The sequence below is a fragment of the Mauremys mutica genome, chromosome 19, assembly GCF_020497125.1.
Source record: "Mauremys mutica isolate MM-2020 ecotype Southern chromosome 19, ASM2049712v1, whole genome shotgun sequence".
Lineage (NCBI taxonomy): Eukaryota > Metazoa > Chordata > Testudines > Geoemydidae > Mauremys > Mauremys mutica.
This window is the reverse complement of record NC_059090.1, coordinates 22,831,992-22,856,743: the sequence shown is the minus strand read 5'-3', so window position 1 is coordinate 22,856,743 and position 24,752 is coordinate 22,831,992. Positions and strand designations below refer to the sequence as shown.

General features: G+C 52.4%; 1 protein-coding gene and 1 long non-coding RNA gene across 3 annotated transcripts in view; one reads left to right on the top strand and one right to left on the bottom strand.

Annotated features, from left to right (window-relative positions):
• The window catches only part of LOC123353156 (multidrug and toxin extrusion protein 2-like), a 17,980-nt gene extending 3,780 nt beyond the window's left edge, over positions 1 to 14,200 (bottom strand). Inside the window, exons 1-13 of one of the 2 annotated variants that reach the window (XM_044994023.1) lie at positions 13,965 to 14,200; positions 10,003 to 10,104; positions 9,474 to 9,542; positions 8,490 to 8,638; positions 7,810 to 7,852; positions 6,791 to 6,835; positions 6,059 to 6,156; positions 5,355 to 5,452; positions 4,780 to 4,893; positions 4,450 to 4,517; positions 3,687 to 3,795; positions 673 to 748; positions 174 to 243 (exon numbers count right to left, since the gene is read on the bottom strand). In XM_044994023.1, coding sequence (XP_044849958.1) covers positions 174 to 243; positions 673 to 748; positions 3,687 to 3,795; positions 4,450 to 4,517; positions 4,780 to 4,893; positions 5,355 to 5,452; positions 6,059 to 6,156; positions 6,791 to 6,835; positions 7,810 to 7,852; positions 8,490 to 8,638; positions 9,474 to 9,542; positions 10,003 to 10,104; positions 13,965 to 14,111 — 1,188 coding nt within the window. In that variant the 5' untranslated portion in view covers positions 14,112 to 14,200. Of the gene's footprint in view, positions 1 to 173; positions 244 to 672; positions 749 to 3,686; positions 3,796 to 4,449; positions 4,518 to 4,779; positions 4,894 to 5,354; positions 5,453 to 6,058; positions 6,157 to 6,790; positions 6,836 to 7,809; positions 7,853 to 8,489; positions 8,639 to 9,473; positions 9,543 to 10,002; positions 10,105 to 13,492; positions 13,714 to 13,964 lie in introns of those variants that run through there. The other variant, XM_044994024.1, reaches the window with a different exon arrangement.
• LOC123353157 lies at positions 8,531 to 24,752 on the top strand. The gene is made up of 5 exons (XR_006574410.1): positions 8,531 to 8,664; positions 9,399 to 9,606; positions 13,505 to 13,642; positions 22,288 to 22,427; positions 23,494 to 24,752. It is a non-coding gene; the product is annotated as an uncharacterized LOC123353157 (long non-coding RNA).

Sequence of the window (24,752 nt, the reverse complement as noted above, 5' to 3'; positions counted from 1 at the left end):
CCCTGGGGTTTAAAGTGCCCCAGGATGCCACAGGCTGCTGCTTTCAGAGGCAGCTGGAATTTTTTCCCTTCAATTTTAGCAGATTGCAGGCAAGCGTCAAAGGACTCGAGACAATAGAAAATGCCAGCCAGTTCCAATCAAGAGTATGTAGCTTGGTGCACTAAAATACTCACTGCTATGGCATCAAGCAAGTGGAAGGGAGCAAATATCAGCATCACCTTCGACACCAAGGTAATAATCTCTCTGTTGGGAGAAAGATGTAACGATCAGTCTGGAGCGTGATATAAGCAGCATGGTCTGAACACAGCGCAGGAAGCAAGGAACTCCTGGTTTCTAATCCTAGCTCGGACACCGACTCGCCGCCACTTATGGACAAAGTCACCAAGAGCCTGATTCAAAGCCCAAGGACAATCAGTGGGACTCTTTCCATTGCCTTTAGATCGGGCTGAGTTAGTGGTGCTGTAGTGTTTCACGCTGGAACCCATGCTACCCAATAGCTTCCTGTGCTAGGGAGATTCTCTGGGGGGTGGGCTTGCCAGATCTAGGAGAACATGCCCCATCCCCAGCTGGCTGCTTCTCAGTCTGTCCCTCATACCCAGCAACTGGAAAACAACAGTTCCAGAAAAGCTCTTTAAATTAAATAATCGTCTTTGATGGAATCAGATTACCCACTTGTCGCTGGTGAAGATATAACCCACTACGTCCTTCAAGGATCCCAGTAGAGCACCGACCACCACGGCAAACGCTCCTGGAAGACAGTCAAGCAACAGGGGATTTGCTCAAGATATGTACCACGTTCTTCTCCTCTCCTGGGCTGCTGTTTGGGACCAAGATCTCTGGGCTGTTGGTAACATGTTTGTTCACTGTTTAATATAGTGGGGGCCTGATCTTGGTGGGGAACTCTGGGCACTTCTCCCATTGCTTATTGGAATATTTGCTGAGTTAATTCCCCATGGATGCCTTCTCCACAGGTACTGGTGCAAGGGGCAGAGCACTAAATCAGATGCTACTGAGATACAGAAACCTTAATGTCAGACCTTCTATAGAGGAGATTAACTGAGCCTTCTTTACTGAGGAGTACAGTCCAAATAAGGACAGCACGTGACCCACCTTCACAAAGAAATTAAAAAAATAAAAAGTGACAGTCTCCATTTCCAAGGAATTTGAAGACTATACTTTAACAGCGACACCCCCTTTCCCCCCAAATTCTCAACCCACTGTCAAAACCCCATAAAAAAAATCATCCTGAAATTTAGTAGGGCTATCAAGTGACTAAATTTTTTAATCGCAATTAATTTTTTTAATCACACTGTTAAACAATAATAGAATACCATTTAAATAAATATATTTGGATGTTTTCTACATTTTCAAATATACTGATTTCAGTTACAACACCGAATACAAAACGTACAGTGCTCACTTTCTATTTATTTTTTTATTAAAAGTATTTGCACTGTAAAAAAACAAAATAAATATTCTTCAATTCACCTAGTACAAGTACTGCAGTGCAATCTCTAGCATGAAAGTTAAACTTACAGATGTAGAATTATGTAAAAAAAAACCCTGTATTCAAAAATAAAACAATGTAAATTTTAGAGTCTGCAAGTCCACTCAGTCCTACTTCTTGTTCAGCCAATCGTTAAGACAAACAAGTTGTTTACATTTGCAGGAGATAATGCTGCCTGCTTGTTCACGTCACCCGAAAGTGAGAACTGATGTAGCTGGTATCGCAAGATATTTACATGCCAGATGTGCTAAAGATTCGTATGTCCCTTCATGCTTCGGCCACCATTCCAGGGGACATGCGTCCATGCTGATGATGGGTTCTGCCCAACAACAATCCAAAGTAGTGCGGTCCAACGCATGTTCATTTTCATTATCAGAATCAGATGCTGCCAGCAGAAGGTTGATTTTCCTTTTTGGTGATTCGGGTTCTGTAGTTTCCGCATCGAAGTGTTGCTCTTTTAAGACTTCTGAAAGTATGCTCCACACCCCATCCTGATCAGATTTTGAAAGGCACTTCAGATTCTTAAACCTTGGGGTGAGTGCTATCTTTAGAAATCTCACATTGGTACCTTCTTTGTGTTTTGTCAAATCTGCAGTGAAAGTGACATACGCTGGGTCATCATCCGAGACTGCTAGAACATGAAATATATGGCAGAATGCGGGGGAAACAGAGCAGGGGACATAGAATTCTCCCCCAAGGAGTTCAGTCACAAATTTAATACATATATTGTTTTGTTTAACGAGCATCATCAGCATAGAAGCATGTCTTCTGGAATGGTGGCCGAAGCATGAAGGGGCATATGAATGTTTAGCATATCTGGCACGTAAATACCTTGCAATGCCAGCTACAAAAATACCATGCAAAGCCTGTTCTCACTTTCTGGTGACACTAAATAAAAGGAGGGCAGCATTATTTCCTGTAAATGTAAACAAACTAGTTTGTCTTAGCGATTGGCTGAACAAGAAGTAGGACTGAGTGGACTTCCAGGCTCTAAAATTTTAGACTACTTTGTTTTTGAGTGCAGTTATGTAACAAAATCTACATTTGTAAGTTACACTTTCAGGATAAAGAGATTGTACTACAGTACTTGTATGAGGTGAATTGAAAAATACTATTTTTTATCATTTTTACAGTACAAATATTTGTAATAAATATACACTTTGATTTCAATTACAATACAGAATACAATAGATATGAAAATGTAGAAAACATCCAAAATATTTAATAAATTTCAACTGGTATTCTATTGTTTAACAGTGCAATTAAAATTGTGATTAATCACGATTAATTTTTTTGAGTTAATCGCTTGAGTTAATGAAATTAATTGACAGCCCTAAAATTGAGGTTGGACATTAGGAAAATCTTTCTAACTGTCAGGGAAGTTAAACACTGGAACAAATTGCCTAGAGAAGTTGTGAAATCTCTATCATTGGAGGTTTTTAAGGCAGGTTAGACAAATACCTGTCAGGGACAGTCTAGATAACTTAGTCCTACCTCTGCATATGGGGTAGACTAGATGACCTATCGAGGTCTCTTCCAGCCCTACATTTATTTGCGTCACAGCAACATCCAGTGCAGGTATAATAAGTTTAAAAGGGAGACTATATCTTGTAAGTTCTCTGGGGCGGGGATTTTAAAGTGCTTAGCACATATTGTTAATAGTTTGGAACAAATGGCTGTAATTTAGGCTTTATTACAAAAAACTGTCTGGGGCAGGGTACAAAACCTAATATCGGCAGACATTTTTTTTAGGGTCAGATTTTCAAAAGAATTGAACAGCAAATTCCTCCCCCCACCTTCAAATGAAAAAAAAAAATCTTGCTGCAGTTTTGCATCTTTTGAAAATCTGCCCTTTAATTATTTTTTTTTGAACAGTGAGAGGATTTTCTCCCATCCCCCTTAATTTAAGAAGTTCTCTTCTGTGCTGGAGCACTGCCCCGCTGCACAAGCCCTGTGCTGCTTGGTTAGGCCCAGACAGGGGAAGCGGCTATGAAGAGAGACCAGTCTAGTTTAATCAGCTGCAAACTGATATTACACAGAGTCACCAATGGTGAAAAGGAAATTAAGCCTTTGTAACAGAGTAATTAACAGGGAAGGAATGTTTCTCCTCTTGGGGCTGTCCCCTTAAGGGCCACCAGGAAAACCTCACTCCAGCAGGCACTGGAGAGAACATGCCCACCTGTGCACAGCAGAGCTGTTATACAGGACTTCTTTGCCTGCTCTGCATTGCCCGCTCCCAAGGCGTTGCCAACTCTGACCGTAGCAGCCACGCTGAAACCCAGTGGCACCTAAGCACGAGGAAACAGATGAAACCATGTGTTTGTGGTTGGGGTCTGTTTGGCCATGATCACGACAGGATGCCAACGGCTGGCAGAGCCTGCAGCAATCTAGCTCCCCCCTTGCAGGAAGGATTGGTACAAACCAGCATAACTTGCACCCTGTCACCTCTTCATATTGTCTATGACCCTCCCAAGCAATCTGTGCCCTGGAGTAAGTACCGCAGCATGCTGGAAATGCAGCAAGTCCTCACTGATTTGAAGAATTTTCCTGCTGGGTTTAGCATCCATGACTGTTGGAGTAATAGCACTGACATAAGGGAAGTGTGACAGGCGCTAGCTTCTTCAATGCTCCAATCAGAGGCAGCACCCTCTTATTCCAGACCTGTAGTGCCTCCCATGTCAGTTCTGCCAACGCACCTCAGTCCTGATGTGCATTAAAAAGCCCCTGCCATTCCAGACTTCAGAACCACCCATCACAAGCCCCCGGTTCGCCAATACATCTGAGCCTCGACAGGCAGCAGCCCCTGCTATGCCAGTCTTCTGCTCCCTGGCATGGCTCTGCCAACCCTCCTCCGTCTTGCAGTGCCACTTGCTATTCCAGTCGTGGGACCCTCGAGTTCTCGATCCGGACACAAAGCATGTCTCCCAAGCTTGAGCTCTTACCATGTATGCTGCAGTGAACAGTTCGTAGATTATTGACTGTGTTCCCAGCTCCACCACGCTGATCAGACCTAGGAAAGAGGCACAGCTTTTGTTCTGCAAACAAGAATGAAAAGAGACCCTCACTCCTGGGGGAAGACATTAATGTGATCTGACAGCAGCCGTGGAGGATCAGCCTACCAAACCCAGGAGAGGATGACAGGCTGCAGTTACCCCTGGGGGCATCATGAAGGTCTGCTCAGCCACCTGGGGTGGTCCCCAAAACAGCATGAACAACGGGAGAGCCCTGCTAACGTGGGGAAGGGAACAGGCATTCGTAGAGGGCTCTTTCACCTGAAAGAAAGCTCCCAATCTCAAAGGTCCACCACTCGATACACTTCATGAGCATCCCGGGCACGGCCAGCTGAATGAAAGACCCCCACTCCTGGAGACATTCCCTGGTCCAGCCTGCAACAACAAGCAGGGAGGGATAAGGAAGGTGGAGTAACTGCCTCCCTCGGTCCCCGCAGGGCGCTGGAGTTGTAATCTCCACAGACAGCAGCTCAGCGTGACAGAGGAGAGCAGCCATGAACCCCACAGTAGAACTCTATGGGCCCCAATCCAGCCATTTCTGCAGTCCCATGCACTAGTGTAACATGCTCAGAGCGATTGAACTCGGGGCCATACTTAGGCATGAGCCAGAGGCCACAATCCCCCTTCCCTCCCCCGATGCTCCATGCACTGTGCATGAGTCTCAGATGAAGAGGCGGAGGGGAAATCCTCTGACAGCAGCTAACATGTTTGCACCTTGAATACAAAATCTACAGGGCTGGCCTCCGAGGCATCAGAAACCAAGGCCACACTCCCCCCTGTTCAAACAGCCACAGGATCAGACTAGTAACATATAACAGGATGGAGACCAATGCTACCTCCCCAGGTCTTGACGTGTATTTTCTTCCACCACACGTACAGGAAGAGGAGAACAGCCTGGGTGTATTGGGAAACAGTGTTGGACCAGGCAGAGCCCCTGCAGAGAGAGGTTGAACGGTTACAAGGGGCACGTCTCTATTAAACTGGGCATCATTCCCTCCCCCACCCCTATGCATTTGCTCTGCATGGATTCAAAGAACAGGATAAGCCGGCATTTTATCAGTCCTGAGGCAGGGAAGCTTTTTCGCACAGCTCTGGTCATGCACTAGGAGTGATATGCAGAACCCACCCGCAGTTCCAGTCCTGGCTCTCTCAGCTGCAGCTTTCCAAATGCACCTGCATGCTGAGCGGTAGCCTCTAGTTACTCAGCTCAACATGGCACTCGCATGTGCAATCCTGTCACACATCTTGGCAAGCATGCGTGTCACTGCCCTGGACTGAATGGACTCACCCATGATGAAGTGTAGCACCATGATGGCCTGCTAGGAGCACACAGCCCTCAATAATAGTGATGCCAAACAGGCGTTTCCCTTGGCAATCATGGCTGATTTAGTTCTCTACAGGCTGGGTGCATCCACGGACAGAGACCAGCGCTACCAAGTCAGGGAACACCCACGAGAGAACAGCAGCCCTGAGCTGGGCAGATCCCAGGATCTTTGCTAAAACCCAGCGACCAGGAGTCTCTGGCCTCGTTCATACTCACACTACTCCCAGCTTCAGTGCATACAGGAAGAAGGCGTTCATGGCCACATTGAGGAGATTGGCTGCAACACCCGTCACGACCTGAGGCAAAATGATTGCCTGAAAGGGAGAGAGAGTGTCTTTGGAAAGAGAGTTTCCTAAGTGCCACAGCCGGACCCCCAACTTCTGGGCCAGTTTAGGAACCCAGCAGCCATTTCTAAGTGTAACAGCATCATTTGGGAGGGAATTAAGCCACCTGCAGGGCCCCAGGAGGCAGCCAGGCTGATATCTCCTGACCAGACAGTTTTCAGCCAGGTCCAGCTGAAGGCAAAGAGGAGACCTGAAGGCAGCAGAACCTGCCATTTGGGAGGCCAACACTGAAATCAATGCTTAGTGCACAAAGTTCCTAAGCAGACGGGGATGGGAATGGGAATGGGCCTGCCATCACCCGCTCTCTCTCTCCACTCCTCAAAGGCCCTGTTTCAGACAGACTCATCTCTCCAGCCAACGAGGCCTCAACAGCTCCCTCTGGAGCTCACCAAAGCAGCTCTGACCTTGGAAGAGGGATAGCAAGTGCCAGGAAACACTGCGCTCCCACCACTGTAGGGAACAAATCCTCTGCTGTGTTTCCCAGGCTGTGCCTCCCGCAGGGAGGGAAATGAACTGTGATCCTCTGCTTTTGCGATGGTCAGAAAGACACATTTCAATCTGTGTCCCACAGTCCAACTAGTTATACAACTAGCAGGAGCCCTACCTGGCTTTGTAAATATCTTGTCTGCAGCTGGTACAGAAACGCTGCCTGCAAGACAGAGAGAGTTAGGTTCCATTTCATTAGAGCCACCTTGAGGACATACAGGGCTTCCCACAAATTGCTTTTTACCATAACTTAGTGGGGGTCCAGAGATTAGACACCCCACTGTCAGTCCTGGGGCAGGTGTGGGTTACAATTAAGGTCACAGACAACAAGATTCCTCTCTTCTTCAACCACCCCAACTCCCTCTCCAAAGCAGTGACATGACCAAATACGCTGCAGCAGGTCCCTACACCCTGCTTTGTTTTAATGCTTCTAGTTCAGCTGCTGAGCCCTTAATGTTAGCAAAGTGCAGCCATTTGTTTTCCCTTCTCCTCCTCACTGGCTGGGTGTCTTGCTCTCCTGCTGTTTGGAGCAGTGCCCTTTCCTCAGTTGGGTACTGAACATCTCCTGTCACGCAGGGATGAGGTGATGGTCTCCGAACTGCAGGGAGACATCCTGGGCCTTGCCATTCAGGATGAAGGAACCCAACAGCCTCAGAGAAAGTGGACAGAGCATGACTTATGAACAGACTGTGCGCCAAAGCCCCAGAACACATCTAGTAGAACTTGGTACTTAGATGGCCAGGAAGGCACTTTGTCCAACTCAGGCCTGTTCTGACCCCTTGCCATGTGCCTGGCAGCTACTAATGTGTGTGAAATCAAGCAGATTGCAGGTCCCTCTATTGCCCATGGAGACCTCAGGTCCCAAGGCTCCTGGGAGATAATTTAATATGCAAAGGTGCTGCCTGCAAAAACTACAGATTCCAGCATGCAATGCTCAGTCTGAGTGACAAGAGGGAAGGTTGCATGGTAGGACCTGTAGTCTCGGGGGGCTGCACCTCTGTATTAAAAGATTAAGATAAAGTGGGGCACATTGTCAAAACGCCATAAGTCACACAGGCCTCTCGTGTTCTGCAGAGCAGGGAGCACATCTCGTTACCCAGAAGAGTAAAGTGCACAATAACCTTAGCTGCAACTTACGGGAAGGGCTGGGATAAAAATCATCACGTAAATCTGGGTTAACCTGGAAAAACAATAGGATTTCCATCCAGTTAACAGTACAGTAAGAGAAGAACCAAAAGCAAGTGTGCACCCAAAATCCCACTCTGCTTTGTACTATCGGTCTTTGCCTGGTAATCCACCAGCAGCCCGGGGCTCCTTGCACACAGGGACAAGTACGGGACAGACACTATAAGATAAGTGACTTGGAAAATTGTATGGAGTCTAAACAGGTCTCTCTCTTAATCCAGTGCTGGAGAAGGATGCTGGAGTGAAAGCCCTGGCGACAGCAGTCTTCTCAAGGCAGAGAGCAGGTGTAGCAGGGCATCAGCAGTGTAGGTGCTCCTATCCCAGCAAGCTGATTCAATCATGACCTGGAAGGGACAGCGGGGCACGGAGTCTAAGTGGCTCATTCCACTCTGCTGATCTGCTAAGAAGGGAGGCAAGTCTGGTTCTTTGGCTCCCAGACTGACTAAACAGGGCTTGTGGGGCTGTCGTCATCACACAGGGTCTCCTGAAGTCCTGGTGTGGACACCACAATCACGGAAGGGCCTGCCGACTATGCTGGAGCGGTCGTCGGGATCAACAGGGGAGTCGGAATGGGGACAGAGCCTGAACTGCTGAGAGGCGGGGACAGGACAGGATTAGATATCACGCAAGACCTGGAGACTTCCGGGTCCTGTCTGAACAGCAGCAGGATCTGCTCGGTGTTGACGAAGAGAGCCCAGCAGGGGAAGCAGCAAAGCAGCAGGATGAGGGTGCCACGCTGCAGGATGGTCCCCACCCGCTTCATGTTCTTACCGCCGTACGTCTGGGGAAGAGAAGTGTTGCCAAGAGGTGAGTTATCCGTGGCAAGAGGTGTACGAGGAAATAGGGTTAGATCAGTGGTCCCCAAACTTTTTACCTCATTTCGCCCCCCCTTACCCTTGTCTGTGCTCCCCTCCAGCCCCCCCAGGGCCGGGAGTGGGGCCGTGGCTCCGGGAGGGGGGATGCAGATAGGTAAGGAGGCCAAGGTTTCGGCCACAGCTGGGGCACAGGGCCAGCAGCCAGGGCAACAGCTGGGACATGGGGCCAGCAGCCAGGCTGGGTGGCTCTCCCTCATCCCCCCCCCCCCGTCATGGGGGCTGGCCCGGGCCCCAGCCACGCCCCCCCAAACATTCCTCGGTGCCCCACAGATTGAGGGCCTCTGGGTTAGATAAATGGAGTGGGGGGAGGAGGAGGTCAATTAACTGACCTTGCTGCAATGCAAGACTTTAAGAAAAAGGCTCCAGCCTTGTCACCAGGGTCAGAGATGGTCTGGTCAGCAGGTCCCAGCAGGGACCGTCAACAAATTACATATGGGCCAGACCAAGATTCACCAACGCCAATAGGAGTCTCTTAATCTCAAAGGATTTGGATCAACCCCATACGTTGCTAACCGCCTACATTTGGTGGGGGAAGCCCCCCAGCATCTGCAGCGACAGGGGGGAGGAGATGTGCTCAGAGGACCAAACGGGCTGTGAAGCAGCCAAATGGAAGGGTGAGATGATGATTGTCATGTCTCAAACCTCCTTCCCCCCCGGCATCCCCAGAAAGAAAACCTCTGCAGGCGCAAGACACAACCAAAGGGAACAAGTAAACGAGCCGGCCATAGGACAGTTCCCCACCTGGGACATTAGGGTGTCGCATGCCGATGCTAAGCCAGAGCCGACTGAGATGCCGGTAACATTGATAACCTGGAGATGAGAGCACAAAGACACAAAGCAACCGATCAGGGAAGGAGGAAGCTCAGGCTGCCAGGTAGGCTCAGAAAAAGAACAGCTGTATTTTTTCCCCCAACTGGATGGAGGTGCAGTGGTGGTTTCAGTGCCTAATTTTTTAGGCTTCCAAACTTGTGTATAGATAATAGCATATCCTCTTGTTACCAAGAAGCACCACCAAATTTAGTGGAAGGGCTGTATTTAGTTGCAAATCAACACATTTAATGGTTACTAACTAATGAGAATAAGCCTTTCTTTCAAAAAATTAACTACAAAAGTACAATGCAAAACAAGATTAAAATAGATTATTTTCACAGAGGTTTCCTGCTTGCGGATTGAAATATGGATTAAAACTGGTGCTTTAAATCACTGTGATCTGAATCCATCCATCCCACAGCTGAAATGTTTAATTAGGGGGAAACAGAATAATACATACGGATACAGCAAGTGTCACAGCATCTAGCTCCACTTTTCCCAGATGGCCACAGAATATGGAGCTGACCACGCTGATCAGGAAGATCAACAACTGGGCTAGGAACTGGGATGGAAAGGAAGGAAGGAAGCCAGTCAGACATGGGGTTAGGTTGGAACAGTGAGGAGGGTATTTCATAAACCAATGCATGCAAATGAAATACTTTAGAATTAATCCCAGAATAAAGTCAGTTTGATTTTGTCTGTGTTAGTGTTACAGTAATACTTAAACCCAGTTTGATGTGTTTGCGTGTGTGTTTATATATTACAGTAATATTTAGTACAGTAGGAATAGAGCCTGAGACACGAGCCCTTGTCAGAGGCCTGGTATGAAGCCTAAGGCCTGAACTAAAGTAGTGGTCAAGCTTTAGGCCTCATACCAGACCCCTGACACACGAGCTTATGCCTCAGGCTCTCTTCCTACTACGCGGCTCCACTGTCCTAGGCTCTGCACACACATTGCAAGAGAGAGTTCCTGACCTAAAGAGTTTACAATCTGGCAAGACAAAGCGACAATCGGAAAACCCGTCAGGTGCTGCGAGGTTTTTAAAGGGGGCAGTGTGGCTGTTCTAGTCCAGTTGTTCTCAAGCAGGGGTACGCGGAGGTCTTCCAGGGAGTACATCAACTCATCTAAATATTTGCCTAGTTTTACAACAGACTACATAGAAACCACTAGCAAAGTCAGTGCAAACTAAAATTTCATACCATGACTTCTTTATATTGTTCTATGTACTATACACTGAAATGTAAGTAAAATAATATTTCAATTGATTTATGTTATAATTGTATGGTAAAAATGAGAGAGTAAGCAATTTTTCAGCAAGTGTGCTGTGACACATGTGTATATTTATGTCTGATTTTGTAAGCAAGTAGTTTAAGTGAGGTGAAATTTAGGGGTACATGAGACAAATCAGACTCCTGAAAGGGGTGAAGTAGTCTGGAAAGGTTGGGAACCACTGTTCTAGGCTATCGCCTGGCAGATCTCTTGTCTCTGGGGTTTAAACTCTAAAAGCTTTTGCTCCAGGAGGTAAATGTATCTACAGAGGAGAGGGCAAAAAGATTGCACCAAGTGTTATAACTACTCATGGGACTAGTAACTACTACCTAACCACCATATTGTCCACCCCATGGCTGGAGGAGGCAGCAATACCCTAGTGCTTGGCCTGGAGAGCATGTGATAGGGCTGAAAGATGGAGGACTGCTGCCACACCATTGGCACCCACTCTCCCCTAGCCCACTCGAAGTCCCTCTGTGGATGCCCAGTGGGGTACAGAATCCAGGCAGAGAGACAGGGCTGAGAGGAAGGGGAAGATTATGACAGGATTGTACTCCTGGGCCTTTGTTCATAAATCTGCAATTTGGAAGCCGCCAATCTCCCTTTACCCCATGGGGAGCCTCTGGCAACACAGTACCTGCAAGAGCCAGGCTCCTAAAAGGCCAGAGAGAGAGTACCTAGTACAGAAGCACAAGGCCTGTTTCTCTGTGAATCTCTCATAATCCACTTGTTTAGGAGGGGAACTTCTCAGCTAGCTCCCCAAGGATGAAACCCCACTCATGATGGAAGACTTCCAGCAGGACTCAGTGAGTTCAAACTAATGGAGAACCCCAGCCATGCAGTGAATAATCTCCCTGGGGACGCATCCCTGCCCTCAGCAGCATCCGAGCCACGTGTCTGTGCAGGAGCTTGCTTGAAAATGTACATTTGTTCCTTTCGGCTAAATGTGGAGCCTGGTTTTAACATAGCCTCTGAGTTTTGCACTTAATTGTTGCAGTGTTTGTGCTCAGAGGGGGCCTAGAATAACTCTGGGAACACAAGTCAGCGAGGCACATGCCACAACAAAAACAAAGGCCAGTGTTTGGAAGTTGTGAAGGCGCAGTGTTGGACTCAACTACTGTTCAACACACACACGCACACACACCCCAGCACTTGGTCTGAAACGTCTCAGAAGACAGTGAATAAGACAATTGTGCCTCGGTGAAGATTTTCAGTTCATGTCAATTTGCCAGATAAACACAAGAGCCTGCCTCAAGTCACAAGATTCGGGTCTAGGTTTCCCACATGCCAAAGTTCAAGGGGGTTTGGATCCACGGGACTGGTTCAGGTCCCATCTCTTTTTGCTTTCTTTACAGCAGGGCCTTGAGTCCTCAGCAGAGGCTGGGAATCCTATTGTGCTAGGCATTGTCCAAACATAGTGAGAGAGAGTGCCAGCCCCAAAGAGATTCCAATCTAAATAAGACCAGACGGACAAAGGAAGCGTTATCTCTATTTTACGAACAGGAAAGGAGGCACAAGAGAAAGTAAGGGCCAGACTTTCAGAAGAACTCAGCACCCATGGTGCTTGAAAATCTACCTCCAATTGTGGGTGCCAAGCTAAATGACTTGTCTAAGGTCACACAGGAACATTTGCAGCAGAGTCTGAAATTGAATCCATGTTTCTCAAGCTCCAGTCTAGTGCCAGACTGTCACTCCTCTCTTAAAGCAACATTCTGAGCTTCCCTCTCATAACACCTCATCTTCCAACAGTGCCAATGTCGGCCCAAGAACAACATCAGGAGATGATGGAATCCTAGTCACACATTTCTTCTAGGGCAGAAACGACACAGAGAGGTTAGCCTGGGTCAGTCCCAAAGGGGGAGAATGGCAAAACAGGGCCCCAGTCCCAAAGACAGCCCTAGGGAGGAGAAGAGGCCCGGGAACCTGAAGGCCTGTTTGGCATCAGCCAGAATGTACCCTCGTCTATCATTGGTTTTTAAGGAACTGCCCACGAGAGAGGAAATGAGGCAACTGACCCCGGGATCCCCTTGAGACAGAGCAAGGAGCAGAAGCAACCCAAAGGGTTCTGGGCGATTGATGCCATGAGGAAAGGAGAAACATGTGACTGGCCAAACTAAAGAAAAGGCTACAGAAGGGATATTACTAGAGGATTAACATCCTTGCCATTACTGTTGTGATGAGGCAAGATGGATCCAGGTAGGGCAATTTCCTTGGGAGCCAACTGATGCTGCTTAGTCCCTGGGGTTGGTTATGAAAAACACAAGGAACTTCCTTCCCCTCAAGGAGTGTTGCTGACCCAGGACCAGGTCTGTGCCTTGTGCATCAGTCTGCAGAAAACCAAGCCCTCAATTCTTGCCTTGGTCCAAGAAAGTAACTTGAATGTTCTTTGCACCTGGATCCTAAGGCAATTGTACTAGGCACAAGTCTGATCTTTGGACACAGTAGTAACACAAACGTTGATTTTTTATTTCTTGGTCTGCCAAGGAGCCTTGACCATTGAACTAAATCATGGATCATTTAAGCAGTGATAAGGCAGGGCAGTTCTGGCAGACTGCAAGTGACACCAGTGTAACAAAAAGAATTTAACCCACAGCCTTTCAAAGGCGAAGATACTTTTATCTTTCAACCCAGTAAAACTGGGCTTTTTAAGGCACTCAGACGCACATTTCTTCACACTCACTGTTTCTTTTAGGGGGAAGCTGTAAGCTTCAGGATCATCTTTCAGCAACTGATTCCCTGTGGCTGTTGCTTCCCGAGTCGCAGTCTCTGCCTCCATCACAGGAGGACACAGCCTGCTTTACCAGGGGATGCCAAGACAGCCAGCAAAACGGTGAGCTTTCCCTGTCCTGGTTTGGGGGAGACTAACCGCTGCAGTCCCCCCAACTCCTTGAGGGAGGGAGAACTCAACCAGACCCCAGTTTCCCTCAGTTCACCCCACATCAGCTCCACTCTAGCCCCCAGCTCCTTCCAGGAAATCCCCATCCGGATACCGCCTAACTCCTTCGCCCCTTTCCTGCCCCAGCGCCCCTACTCTTTTAGGGGGACCCCCAACCGGGGACCCCCAACCAGCGCCCCCCTGTGGCTGCTCAGAGCCGCAGCTCTCCCGTCCCCAGCCCCTGGGCGAGAGCCCCCAGGGCAGGCCGCCTCCTTACCACCGGCCCCCCGATCTTGGCCAGCTCCTGGGTCTCCTGCCAGGCGCCCACGGGCAGGAGGCTGCGGAGCCTCCGCAGGCAGCTTCCCCGCAGCGAGGCGGGCTGGGCTGGGCGCGCCGCGGCGGCGAGGACGGGGGCTCCCTCCATGGCCGGGGAAGGAGCGAGGGTCGGGCGGCCGGGTTTATATAACCGCAGCCGGGAGCCGCCGCCGCTTTCCCGCCCCCGGCACCGGCACCGGCACCTCCCTCCCCGGCTCCGTCAGAGCTAGAGGCGGGGAGGGGGGGCAGCTGGGAGCGGGGTCCCCGGGCCGCGAACCCCACCAGCCCCGGGAGATCCCCCCAGGAGGGTCCGGCCACGTGGGGAAGGCTCCGCTGCGGGGAGCCGCCGGGCCCGACCTGGCCACGTGGGCCCAGTTCCCGGCTCCGGGCAGGCGCCAGGCCCACCAGGGACCTGTCACTGCACCCCGACCCTAGAGACCCCCCCATCCCCCCGGCTGTCACTGCACCCCGACCCCAGAGAGACCCCCATCCCCCCGGCTGTCACTGCACCCCGACCCCAGAGAGACCCCCCCATCCCCCCGGCTGTCACTGCACCCCGACCCTAGAGAGACCCCCCATCCCCCCGGCTGTCACTGCACCCCGACCCCAGAGAGACCCCCGACCCCCCGGCTGTCACTGCACCCCGACCCCAGAGAGACCCCCCATCCCCCCGGCTGTCACTGCGCCCCAACCCTAGAGAGACCCCCGACCCCGCGTCTGTCACTGCACCCCACCCCTAGAGAGACCCCCATCCCCCCGGCTGTCACTGCACCCCAACCCCAGAGAGACCCCCCATGTCCCCGGCTGTCACTGCACCCCGACCCCAGAGAGACCCCCGACCCCGCGACTGTCACTGCACCCCAACCCCAGAGAGACCCCCGACCCCGCGTCTGTCACTGCACCCCAACCCCAGAGAGTCACCCGCCATTCCCCAGGCTGTCACTGCACCCCAACCCTAGAGAGACCCCCGACCCCACGTCTGTCACTGCACCCCAACCCCAGAGAGACCCCCCCCATGCCCCCGGCTGTCACTGCACCCCGACCCCAGAGACCCCCCCATGCCCCCAGCTGTCACTGCACCCCAACCCCAGAGAGACCCCCCATCCCCCCGGCTATCACTGCACCCCGACCCCAGAGAGACCCCCCATCCCCCCAGCCATCACTGCACCCTGACCCTAGAGAGACCCCCCATGCCCCCGGCTGTCACTGCACCCCAACCCCCCAGAGACCCCCAACCCCCCGGCTGTCACTGCACCCCGACCCCAGAGAGAACCCCCCATCCCCCCGGCTGTCACTGCACCCCGACCCCAGAGAGACCCCCATCCCCCCGGCTGTCACTGCACCCCAACCCTAGAGAGACCCCCATCCCCCCGGCTGTCACTGCACCCCAACCCTAGAGAAACCCCCGACCCCCCGGCTGTCACTGCACCCCAACCCCAGAGAGACCCCCCCATGCCCCCGGCTGTCACTGCACCCCGACCCCAGAGAGACCCCCCCGTCTCCCCAGCTGTCACTGAACCCCAACCCCAGAGAGACCCCCGTCCCCCTGGCTGTCACTGCACCCCAACCCTAGAGAGACCCCCCGTCCCCGCGGCTGTCACTGAACCCCAACCCCAGAGAGACCCCCGACCCCGCATCTGTCACTGCACCCCCACCCCAGAGAGACCCCCCCCTTGCCACCGGCTGTCACTGCACCCCGACCCCAGAGAGACCCCCGACCCCACGTCTGTCACTGCACCCCAACCCCAGAGAGACCCCCCCATGCCCCCGGCTGTCACTGCACCCCCACCCCAGAGACCCACACATGCCCCCAGCTGTCACTGCACCCAAACCCCAGAGATACCCCGCCATCCCCCCGGCTGTCACTGCACCCCGACCCTAGAGAGACCCCCCATCCCCCCGGCTGTCACTGCACCCCAACCCCAGAGAGACCCCCCCATCCCCCCGGCTGTCACTGCACCCCGACCCTAGAGAGACCCCCATCCCCCCGGCTGTCACTGCACCCCGACCCCAGAGAGAGACCCCCCCATCCCCCCGGCTGTCACTGCACCCCCACCCCAGAGAGACCCCCCATGTCCCCGGCTGTCACTGCACCCCGACCCCAGAGAGACCCCCGACCCCGCGTCTGTCACTGCACCCCAACCCCAGAGAGACCCCCCCATGCCCCTGGCTGTCACTGCACCCCGACCCCAGAGAGACCCCCGACCCCGCGTCTGTCACTGCCCCCCCACCCCAGAGAGACCCCCCCCATGCCCCCGGCTGTCACTGCACCCCGACCCCAGAGACCCCCCCATGCCCCCAGCTGTCACTGCACCCCCAACCCCAGAGAGACCCCCCATCCCGCCGGCTGTCACTGCACCTCGACCCCAGAGAGACCCCCCATCCCCCCAGCCATCACTGCACACTGTCCCTAGCGAGACCCCCCATGCCCCCGGCTGTCACTGCACCCCGACCCCAGAGAGAACCCCCCAACCCCCCGGCTGTCACTGCACCCCGACCCCAGAGAGACCCCCAACCCCCCGGCTGTCACTGCACCCCAACCCTAGAGAGACCCCCATCCCCCCGGCTGTCACTGCACCCCAACCCTAGAGAAACCCCCGACCCCCCGGCTGTCACTGCACCCCAACCCCAGAGAGACCCCCCCATGCCCCCGGCTGTCACTGCACCCCGACCCCAGAGAGACCCCCCCGTCTCCCCAGCTGTCACTGAACCCCAACCCCAGAGAGACCCCCGTCCCCCTGGCTGTCACTGCACCCCAACCCTAGAGAGACCCCCCGTCCCCGCGGCTGTCACTGAACCCCAACCCCAGAGAGACCCCCGACCCCGCGTCTGTCACTGCACCCCCCACCCCTAGAGACCCCCCCCCTGTCCCCGGCTGTCACTGCACCCCAACCCTAGAGAGACCCCCGACCCCACGTCTGTCACTGCACCCCAACCCCAGAGAGACCCCCCCCATGCCCCCGGCTGTCACTGCACCCCGACCCCAGAGACCCCCCCCTGCCCCCTGCTGTCACTGCACCCCAACCCCTGAGAGACTCCCCATGCCCCCGGCTGTCACTGCACCCCAACCCCCCAGAGACCCCCAACCCCCCGGCTGTCACTGCACCCCGACCCCAGAGAGACCCCCCCCAACCCCCCGGCTGTCACTGCACCCCGACCCCAGAGAGACCCCCTACCCCCCGGCTGTCACTGCACCCCAACCCTAGAGAGACCCCCATCCCCCCGGCTGTCACTGCACCCCAACCCTAGAGAAACCCCCGACCCCCCGGCTGTCACTGCACCCCAACCCCAGAGAGACCCCCCCATGCCCCCGCCTGTCACTGCACCCCGACCCCAGAGAGACCCCCCCCCGTCTCCCCAGCTGTCACTGAACCCCAACCCCAGAGAGACCCCCGTCCCCCTGGCTGTCACTGCACCCCAACCCTAGAGAGACCCCCCGTCCCCGCGGCTGTCACTGAACCCCAACCCTAGAGAGACCCCCGTCCCCCCGGCTGTCACTGCACCCCAACCCTTGAGAGACCCCCGTCCCCGCGGCTGTCACTGCACCCCAACCCTAGAGAGACCCCCCCATCCCTCTGGCTGTCACTGCACCCCAACCCCAGAGAGACCCCCCATCCCCTGGCTGTCACTGCACCCCGACCCCAGAGAGACCCCCCATCCCCCCGGCTGTCACTGCACCCCGACCCCAGAGAGACCCCCCATTCCCCCAGCCATCACTGCACCCTGACCCTAGAGAGACCCCCCATGCCCCCGGCTGTCACTGCACCCCCACCCCCCAGAGACCCCCAATCCCCCGGCTGTCACTGCACCCCGAACCCTTAGAGTCCCCCCCAACCCCCCGGCTGTCACTGCACCCCGACCCCAGAGACCCCCCCCACCCCCCCGGCTGTCACTGCACCCCAACCCTAGAGAGACCCCCATCCCCCCGGCTGTCACTGCACCCCAACCCTAGAGAGACCCCCGACCCCGCGTCTGTCACTGCTCCCCAACCCCAGAGAGTCCCCCCCATGCCCCCGGCTGTCACTGCACCCCGACCCCAGAGAGACCCCCCCCGTCTCCCCAGCTGTCACTGAACCCCAACCCCAGAGAGACCCCCGTCCCCCTGGCTGTCACTGCACCCCAACCCTAGAGAGACCCCCCCGTCCCCGCGGCTGTCACTGAACCCCAACCCTAGAGAGACCCCCGTCCCCGCGGCTGTCACTGCACCCCAACCCTAGAGAGACCCCCCGATCCCTCTGGCTGTCACTGCACCCCAACCCCAGAGAGACCCCCCATCCCCTGGCTGTCACTGCACCCCAACCCCAGAGAGACCCCCGTCCCCCCGGCTGTCACTGCACCCCATCCCCTAGAGAGACCCCCAGGCCCCCGGCTGTCACTGCACCCCAACCCCAGAGAGACCCCCCCATCCCCCCGGCTGTCACTGCACCCCAACCCCAGAGAGACCCCCATCCCCCCGACTGTCACTGCACCCCAACCTTAGAGAGACCCCCCCGACCCCACTGGCTGTCACTGTACCCCAACTCCAGAGAGACCCCTGTCCCCCCGGCTGTCACTGCACCCCAACCCTAGAGAGACCCCCCCATCCCCCCAGCTGTGTCTGCACCACAACCCCAGAGAGACCCCCAACCTCCCGGCTGTCACTGCACCCCAACCCCCCAGAGACCCCCAACCCCCCGGCTGTCACTGAACCCCAACCCTAGAGAGACCCCCCGATCCCTCCAGCTGTCACTGCACCCCAACCCCAGAGAGACCCCCATCCCCCTGGCTGTCACTGCACCCCAACCCCAGAGAGACCCCGTCCCCCTGATTGTCAGTGCACCCCAACCCCAGAGAGACCCCCTCAGACCCAGAGAATGCCCTCCATCCCCACTGACTATTGCTGAACCCCAACTCTAGGGATGTCCCCGACCCCACTGAATCTCACTGCACCCCCCAGCTCCTCATCCCCTAAATTAAAAATTATTTTAATCATTTGTATGAGGCCTGTTGCCTTGTTAAAAACTAACAGTAAATACGTATAACTGGAGTAACGAGATCAGCGTTGCAGAGCGGTTATACGTGTATACAAATTGTGGGTTGTCTGTATCAAAGTGCATGAAAAGCGACTTTGCCTGGGGACATGATAGACCTCCCACTTTTTTCAGACCATTTTAAGCACTTTCAGGGCCTCCAAGGGCTTTGAATCCCACCTGCCCAGGCACATTGAGAAAAACCCTCTTCTCAGGGGTACTCAGCCCTGACCACAGCCACATGTTACTCCTGAGGGAATTCTGTGCCAAAAAATAAACATTTTGGTGCAAAAATTGGGATCCAGGTGTGAGATGAGTGGTTTCTGTGTGGGGTAATCTGGGTGCGGGCGGCTCAGTGGGAGATCTGGATGCACAGGGGCTTTTTGGGGGGTTCTGGGTGCAGGGGCAATGGGACTCTGCAGGGGATCCAGGTGATGGTGGTTGGGGCTTAGTGGGGGGGGGCTAGGTGTGAGGAGATGGGGCATGGTGGGGGGGATCTGGGTGTGGGGGTTCAGTGAGGGGGTCTGGATGCTGGGGGAGTGGGGCTTGATGGGGTTGGCGTTCAGTGGGGTGGGGGTCTGGGTGAGGGGGGCTTCTCGGAGAGGTCCAGGTCTAGGGGGGTGGGGCTTGTCAGGGTGAGGGTTCAATGGGCCTGCTTAACGGGGGAGCCCCAGCTTCTGCCGGGCTCCTGCTTCCCCCTGTGAGTCCCCGATCCCCTTTTCTTCTCCATCCCCCTCCCCTCACTCCCACCTTCCCCTCCCCCTTCCCTATTCCACCGCCTTCCTTCCCCACTGCCTCTCCCCCTCAACCCTCATTCCCCCCACCTCCCTTACCCAGCCCCACCACGGGCACTCACTGTTTCAGAGAAAGTAGGAAGGCTCCTGATTTTTGGGTCTTTTTCTTATATAGGCTCCTATTACCCCACACCCCCGTCCCGATTTGTCACACTTGCTGTCTGGTCACCCTATGCAGAAATGAGGGGGGCGGGCAGTGGCACGTAACTCTGTGTGCCCCCACATGCCTTGCCTTTGTTTGGGGGGCAACCCGCCAGAAAAACTGCGCACATGGTGTCCCCCACACACACGTGGCTTCCTTTTGCTTCCTTGACACATGTGGCTTCCTTGCCGTTTTCTGCAGGGAAACACAGGAATTCTGCGGGGGGTGGCGTTTTCTGTGGGTGCTGGAGAGCGGCGGTTGTTGGCTGGGTGCCCAGCTCTGACGGCAGTGCCCCACCAGCAGCAGCCCAGAAGTAAGGGTGGCAATGCCATACCATGCCACCCTTATTTCTGTACTGCTGCCTTCAGAGCTGGGTGGCCAGAGTGGCAGCTGCTGACTGAGGGCCTGGCTTGGCAGGCAGCAGTGCAGGGTGGCAGTACCATACCGTGCCAGCCTTACTTCTAATCTATGCTGCTGCTGGCAGCGGCTCTGCCTTCAGAGTGGGGCTCCCAGCCAGCAGCCACCGCTCTCCAGCTGCCCAGCTCTGAAGGCAGCGCTGCCAGCAGCTGCGCAGAAGCAAGGGTAGCAGCCCCATAACCTCCCCCAATAACCTGGCGACGCCCCACAACTCCTTTTCGGGTCAGGACCCCCTACAATGACAAGAAGTGAAATTTCAGATTAAAGTAGGTGAAATAATTAAATTTACGATTTTTACAATCCTATGGCTGTGAAATAGGCCAATATGGAGTGTGAATTTGGTAGGGACCTAGTCATAACCATGTGATTAGTTTACCTACCATGGTGAAACCTTAGGCACATATGGGATGGGAGGGCCTGATTCTGGGGTGTGCCAAGTCCCCTGACTTCAGTGGTAGTGGAGGGGACTCAGCACCTGCAAATTGTGGTTACATTGGTTATTAGTTATTATTTGCATTACCTAGAAGCCCTAGTCATGGACCAGGAGCCCATTGTGCAAGGCACTGTACAAATGCAGTACAAAAAGATGGCTCTTCGTGGTGTACTCCAAAGGGTTTTCTTTTCCAATCCCCCAAACTCTTTTGTTAGGCTCCGAAAGAGGGGGAAAGACTAATGAGCCGTTGTTTAAAAATATAGAGCATAGCCCTGTTCCCACTAAATCCATGGGAGCTTGGCCAGTGGCTTAAATGGAAACGAGCTTGGGCCTGTGTTTAGCACTGTACTTCACACAGTTAGTGACAGTTTTCCCTTCCTTAAGGGAGCTGCAGATGCTTGTCACCTGTCAGGGATGGCCTCTCATAGGTGGGGGAATGTCTTTGACAAGGAGGAAAGTCAGGACAACATTTTCAAATGCCTGGATCTAAGTCAGGTTCCTAAATTAATATTTAGGCAGATGAGTAATGGCTGATTCAGCTCCCACTGAAGTCAATTGCAGATACAATTGCTCACCACCTTTGAAAATCAGGCTAAAAAGGAAATTAGGTGTCTAACTGTAGATACCCAGGTGTGAAAATCTTCACCATAGCCTATTAGGGAAGGCAGTGGACTGAAGAGATGGAAGAGACACACGTCATCCCAGTCCTTTGATAGAAAGGGAAAACCCAGCATGTTTTATTGTGGGTCTTCCTAGGATCTCGCCCCTCACCCCCCAAGTTAAGATAGAGTCCAGGGAGTGAGTCTTTGTAAATTTCAATCTTCTCCCTGCTCAGGAAAATGACCATCAGAGGAGGACAGTTTGATGTGCATGCAGGAATTTTAAGAAACTCAGCACTCAGAGACTGTTGGCTGGTGTCAAGGATGTGGAAGTTGCCTGTAACCATCTATTAATATTCCATCTGCTAGTTTGATTGTTATGTTGGTGCTTATCTACGTGATAACTAAGAGTTAATTCCAGCAGAAGCTGTCTTGCACGTGCACAGGAAGGGAGACCGTCAATTTCAGATAACACCATTGGCAATAGTAATACAGGTGTCACTCCCTTTACCTTCGACCATGTTGAGTTCTCCACCCCTGGGTAGGCACTGAGGAGTGGGGAATCCCAGTGGGAAAACTGGAACAAAAAATATTGGAGTGACTAAAAATCTGAGCTCTGAGGAGACAGTCACAGGGACAGACTGTCCCCCAAGCCCACCAGTGTGTGCCTGGGATAAGGTCGGCCTACCTAAGCTTTAGATGAGACAGATGTGTAGACTGTTCATTGTGTTGAAAACCCTCTTCTTGTTATGCTTTGTGCCTACTGTTGAGATTAAACAATGCTTTGATTTTGGAAAGGCTGTTTTATGTCACTGTATTCACGCACTGGTCACAGCCCTGAAAGGAATTCTTGCAGGGCAGCTGAATCCACTAATCATGGTTGGTAAACAGGGTTCCGATCTGAAGAGTGGAGGAAGAATCCCACCCCAGAGAGGTAAAAGCTTGTGACCTGTCACCTGGAGGGGTTGCACTCAGAGAGTGCGAGGGCTGAAAGGTGCTGCTAGCCCTGAATTGTGACAGCAGGTTGCTAGGTGAGTAGTGATTTTATCGATGTTGCAACACCAGTTAGGGAAAAAAAAGTAGTGGGTCACATTATCCCATAGTGTAACATCATTGTCTTCAGTAGGTTTACACCTCAGACTGCAGTGAATTTGGCCAGTATTTTGTAGCCTGTTGGTTTGACGTATCCCTATTGAAAAGAGGTAATGTGTAACTAACTGTAAGCGAACTGAAGCATGCAGATACTCTGCCCTGTTAGCGCTGATTTTAGCATCTAGTGCCCAGTTCTGTTCTCAGTTACCCTGGCAAAAATCCAGAATAATGGCCTTGAAATCAACGTGGTTACTCCCATTCTACCATGTGAGAGAGCAGAACTTGTCCCTTTGTCTGCAGATTTGGTATATGACTTTTCAAGGCTTCCCCCCCTAGGCGCAAGCACATCCATATTCTGAACTGCAGTCAAGATCCAGTTATAAAAATAAAAACCACAAATGTACCATGTCTGGAACCCGTAAGATTAAGAGCTACCAAATGAGAGAAGTGTCAGAATACAATAGGTTTATGTCAAAGGCTTCACTCTTTGAAGAGTGTCCCTTTCTTGGAAGAGGCCCTATTGCCGTCTGATGTCCAGATGCCATGGAAAATCCACTCCCCTTTATGGTGGGCTTTTGCAGTTCTGAACTGGGGGTAACACAAAATTAAAAACTAAAGAGTCTTTTGGAATCAAATTTGTTTTTATTTAAGCAACAAAGCGTTGCATGATCAGAGGCGTTAGTTGTCAGCGGGTGCAGCGAATCCACAGATGTAGGGCTTGTCTATACAGGGAAATAGTTATTGCAGACTAAGCTATTCCTCAATAGCGATTCCAGAATAGCTTCCTGTGTGGACACTCTGTTCTGGAATAAAAGTCGCTTTAATTTGGAATGATGAGGGCACATTATTCCAAAACAAAATGATTTTTATTGCAGAGTAGCTTATTTCACAACAGCTGTTCCAGTCAATTTCCCCGTGTATACAAACCCATAGGCTCATCCTGCAGCTTGTGCTGTTCTCAGGACCTAAGCTTTTAACTGCTTCACTGCTGCCTCTTGTTCCCAGGGTCTTGGGCAAAAAACACCTCCAGCAATACTACAAGCAAGTCGCCTTTTAAATGCTGGATGCTGGTGCAGCCATCCCCCATAAGTCGGAGCAGGGACTAACAGCTGCCCAGTTGCATGAAAAAAATCAAAACCTACTTGGCAACCTACCAGCTCACCCACATGGGATGGAGACAACCTCTGATTGTTACCTGCTTATTCTCCAAAAGGTTCTCGTCACTTGCAACAGTGCTGTGACCCCCATCACCAGTGAAGATGTACCCTGGAGGTCAAAATAGATGGATAGGGGAAAAAACTTGAATCACAAAATAAGGACATCTGGAAGAAAGGGTTTCAGAGGACCTAGTAATGGAGACACAAAGGATGAAAAATAGTTTGAGGGAAAACAACAAGGAAAACAGGATGCAGCAGGATATGGGAGGAAAAGTAGGAAATAGGAAGACTAAAGGAAAAGGAGGGAAAAGAACATTGGGCTTGATATTCAAAAGGGTAGAAGCTTAGGGCCAATTTCTCACCTAAGGTGCACCTGCAATCCCTGTGAATTGCTCATGATACTGAACACCTACTTGCTCTAATATCCATTTGTGCATTTTGTATGAAAATCAGGCTTGTATTTGCATACACATTTTCTCCACATGACTCTGGACTTCTGTCTTTTTGAAAATCAGGTCCAGCAGGGTGTTTTTCTTTTCTTTAAGTTCCATGGTAAATTCTCTTATGCATCTGCTTTTAATCTATGGCATCATGGTGATTTAGCCACTGCTACCTAAAAAAAACCCAAATCCAAAAACAAACAACCTGAACATTTCCCTGGTTTTTGGATATCTTAATTTCATCTCCAGTCCGGCCCCCTTTTGAGGCCATTGATCCCCCTCAATTTCATTTGGATAAACTGACAGGCATAAATCTTTGTTTTACTTTCTCCAGATCCTAATCTCCCAATCGGGGTTGCTTGGCTCTGGGATTTTGGTTTGGATCCTTCTGTAATAGTAAGATACTCATACGGTCATTTACAAATATTTACATATTGATAAGATCTATGTTTAATGTCTTCATATTACCTTCCTACTGACCTCTCCCCCTACTCAGCCACCAACAGATCCCCTTTGCCCCTCTCTACTTATTTCTCTGTGGCTACTCCTTCCTGTCCTAGCTCTCCACAACCCCACCTTCCCTTTTCTGGCAGCTTGTGTCTTCACAAATGGTATAGCCAGGCCTGAGCCGAAGTCCATGCAGTCTCTAGGCACAAGTGGGAGAGTT